This window comes from Primulina eburnea, chromosome 9 (genome assembly GCF_022965805.1).
Source record: "Primulina eburnea isolate SZY01 chromosome 9, ASM2296580v1, whole genome shotgun sequence".
In the NCBI taxonomy this organism is placed as follows: Eukaryota; Viridiplantae; Streptophyta; class Magnoliopsida; order Lamiales; family Gesneriaceae; genus Primulina; species Primulina eburnea.
The window spans coordinates 1,114,005-1,116,511 of NC_133109.1; the positions used below are offsets into that span (position 1 = coordinate 1,114,005).

Genomic DNA, 2,507 nt, shown 5'->3' on the forward strand with positions numbered 1-2,507 from the left:
TCTATTTCTCTCTATAAAACTAAAGGTTCCTAATATATTTTTTTATAGGAATTAGAAATCGTCGGTTTAAAAATAAACGATCAGCTCGAGTTTATTTTCAGACTAATATTGTTCATTTCGTTTGCCATGGGAGACAAATTCTCGGGCTTCACAAACTGGGAAGATGTCAAAACCATGCCACAGTGTTCTCTTGGACAGTACTTAATGTGTGTGTGTATATATATATATATATATATATATTAAATGAAGAACTCACAATCACTTATATTCTATATGCGTCGTCAACTTTTGGGTTAACGCAATAATCTATAAACAAAATTAGTTAGGTAAATCGCATTAAATGATAAGTTCTTATGAGAAAATGTTGGTAGAAAAAATCGAACTCGTAAATTACTAGTCACTTTCTGATTCACAAACTCGAACATCTCAATAGCGGATATTAATTAATTTTTCGTTACGGTCACCATTAATTCATATCACGTATAGACTTCTGCGATATAATATCATCACAATAAAATATCTATCATTAATTTCACCAAAACATTTCACACACACACACACACACACACACACACACACATATATATATATATATATATATATATATATATATATATATATATATATATATATATATATATATATATATATATATATATAACGAGCAAATTATTTTAACGAATTTCAACGCAACGATTGAGGGCAATTTTTTTATATGATAATTAAGTTATATGTGAGACGGTTTCACGAATCTTTATCTGTGATACGGATCAACCCTATCGATATTCACAATAAAAAGTAATACTCTTATCATAAAAAGTAATATTTTTTCATGGATGACCCAAATAAGATATCCGTCTCACAAAATACGACCCGTGAGACCGTCTCACACAAGTTTTTGTCTTTTAAGTTATACTATGTGAATTAAATAAATGTTCTCCTCAGCGCTAGTAAATATTAAGTATGAAATTTGGATACAATTATATATTCCAATTTTACCTTTTCCCATCTTTAGAAACATATATGGAGTAGACTTAAGTTTATATATAATTATATTCGTTATATATAATATTTAATGAAATAAAACAATATTTATTGAACAAAGAAAATTTTTTTTTACAAAAAGTTCACACGTCACATTTATTAACATGTAAATACAAAATTAAAGTACAAGAAATCAAACTGGCCAGCCTGAACACATCGTTCTAACACCAATACCCAAAAATAATGAAATAATTTGAAATAAAGCATATAAGTAAAAAACAAAATTTAATGATTTTTTTATTATAAAAATATCAAAATAAATCAGAATAATATAGAAAATCATCGGCAGGTGAGATTTTCAATATTCTTAGAAGATATATTGATGTCCATTGTGCAGTTCATATTAGAGGACTTGTTCTTTTTCATCAATTTCATGATCTCCACCTTTCCCCTCACGGTCGATTGACTAGTCAATGGAATTATAGGACGAGACCTGAACTGGCCCGAGATCACCTCCGAGGGCACGTTCGTCGATGACAAATCGACCGTGACCTCGAATTTCCTAGTCGACCGGGACTCGGCACTCGCTCGAGGCACGACCGCCTCACCAACTTTATACATGTCGAGATAGTAGAACTCGATCGTGCTGTTTTGGTACTTATACTTGCCGAAGTTCGGGTTTTTGACTCCCAACTCGGCTATCATTTTGATGCTGAACGATGAGTTTGTGTTTAGTGTGGCGACTTCGAATGTGTTGAACGTAGCGGACCACAGGGGCGGAGCCAGAAATATGGCTCTGCCCGGGCTAGAATTTTAAATTCTAGAATCTTCTAATATTTTAAATTCATCTACCTTAACTAATATCATATTATTCCAACATTTATACCAAATTTACATATTATTTTTAAAAAAACCCCGAATATGTTAACTTGTACCTCCGCCCCTGGCGAACCGGACCTGAATTTAGGTGACCGGACTTTCATGATGGTGAGGCCGAAGATGAGAAAAACGCATGTTTGAAGTACGATGAATGCTAAAACGTACACGAAGCATTTCTTACGGTTTCTACGTCTCTCGTCGCTTATGGCGACTTCTTCATCGACACGTCCATACGGGTTCGCTTGGGATGGAGTAGAGGGTTTTTCCGCCATCGGGATTTGATTTGAAAAATGAATTTCGATTCTACTTGTAGAAGATCAATAGGAGTTAGGTGGTGGAGGAAAATTGAATGGTGATTATGTTTTGAATAAAATATATTTGGAGAGTTGTGTATTTATATATCGTTTAAGGGGACTACTAGGTCGTTAAGATTACCTAATATATTTATGTTAATAAGAATGTTTTTGCTGAAATTTCTTTGAGAAAATAGGTGGGGACAATTTTTCAAACTCCATTTTCACAAATATCTATATTAAAACACGTATATTTGTTTGTACAATTTAAAAGATTTGAGTTGATTGAGCTGTTATACAATTTAAAAGATTTGAATTACATTGTTATCGGCTATCACTTTGTTTTTATGT

The 2,507-nt window shown here is 32.3% G+C and overlaps 1 protein-coding gene across 1 annotated transcript; it reads right to left on the reverse strand.

Annotated features, from left to right (window-relative positions):
- Window positions 1-1,133: 1,133 nt before the first annotated feature.
- LOC140841023 (late embryogenesis abundant protein At1g64065-like) lies at window positions 1,134-2,258 on the reverse strand. Its single transcript, XM_073208183.1, has 2 exons — window positions 1,942-2,258; window positions 1,134-1,780 (listed from the first exon to the last, which is right to left on the reverse strand). The coding sequence occupies exons 1-2, from the start codon at window positions 2,133-2,135 to the stop codon at window positions 1,324-1,326; spliced, it is 651 nt and encodes a 216-aa protein (XP_073064284.1). The 5' UTR covers window positions 2,136-2,258; the 3' UTR covers window positions 1,134-1,323.
- Between the last annotated feature and the right edge of the window lie 249 nt (window positions 2,259-2,507).

Coding starts and splice junctions, on each gene's coding strand:
- LOC140841023 (XM_073208183.1), bottom strand. CDS start 2,135: ATGGCGGAAAAACCCTCTACTCCATCCCAAGCGAACCCGTATGGACGT. Junction 1,781..1,941: donor GTCCGGTCACCTAAATTCAG/GTCCGGTTCGCC, acceptor TAGCCCGGGCAG/AGCCATATTTCTGGCTCCGC.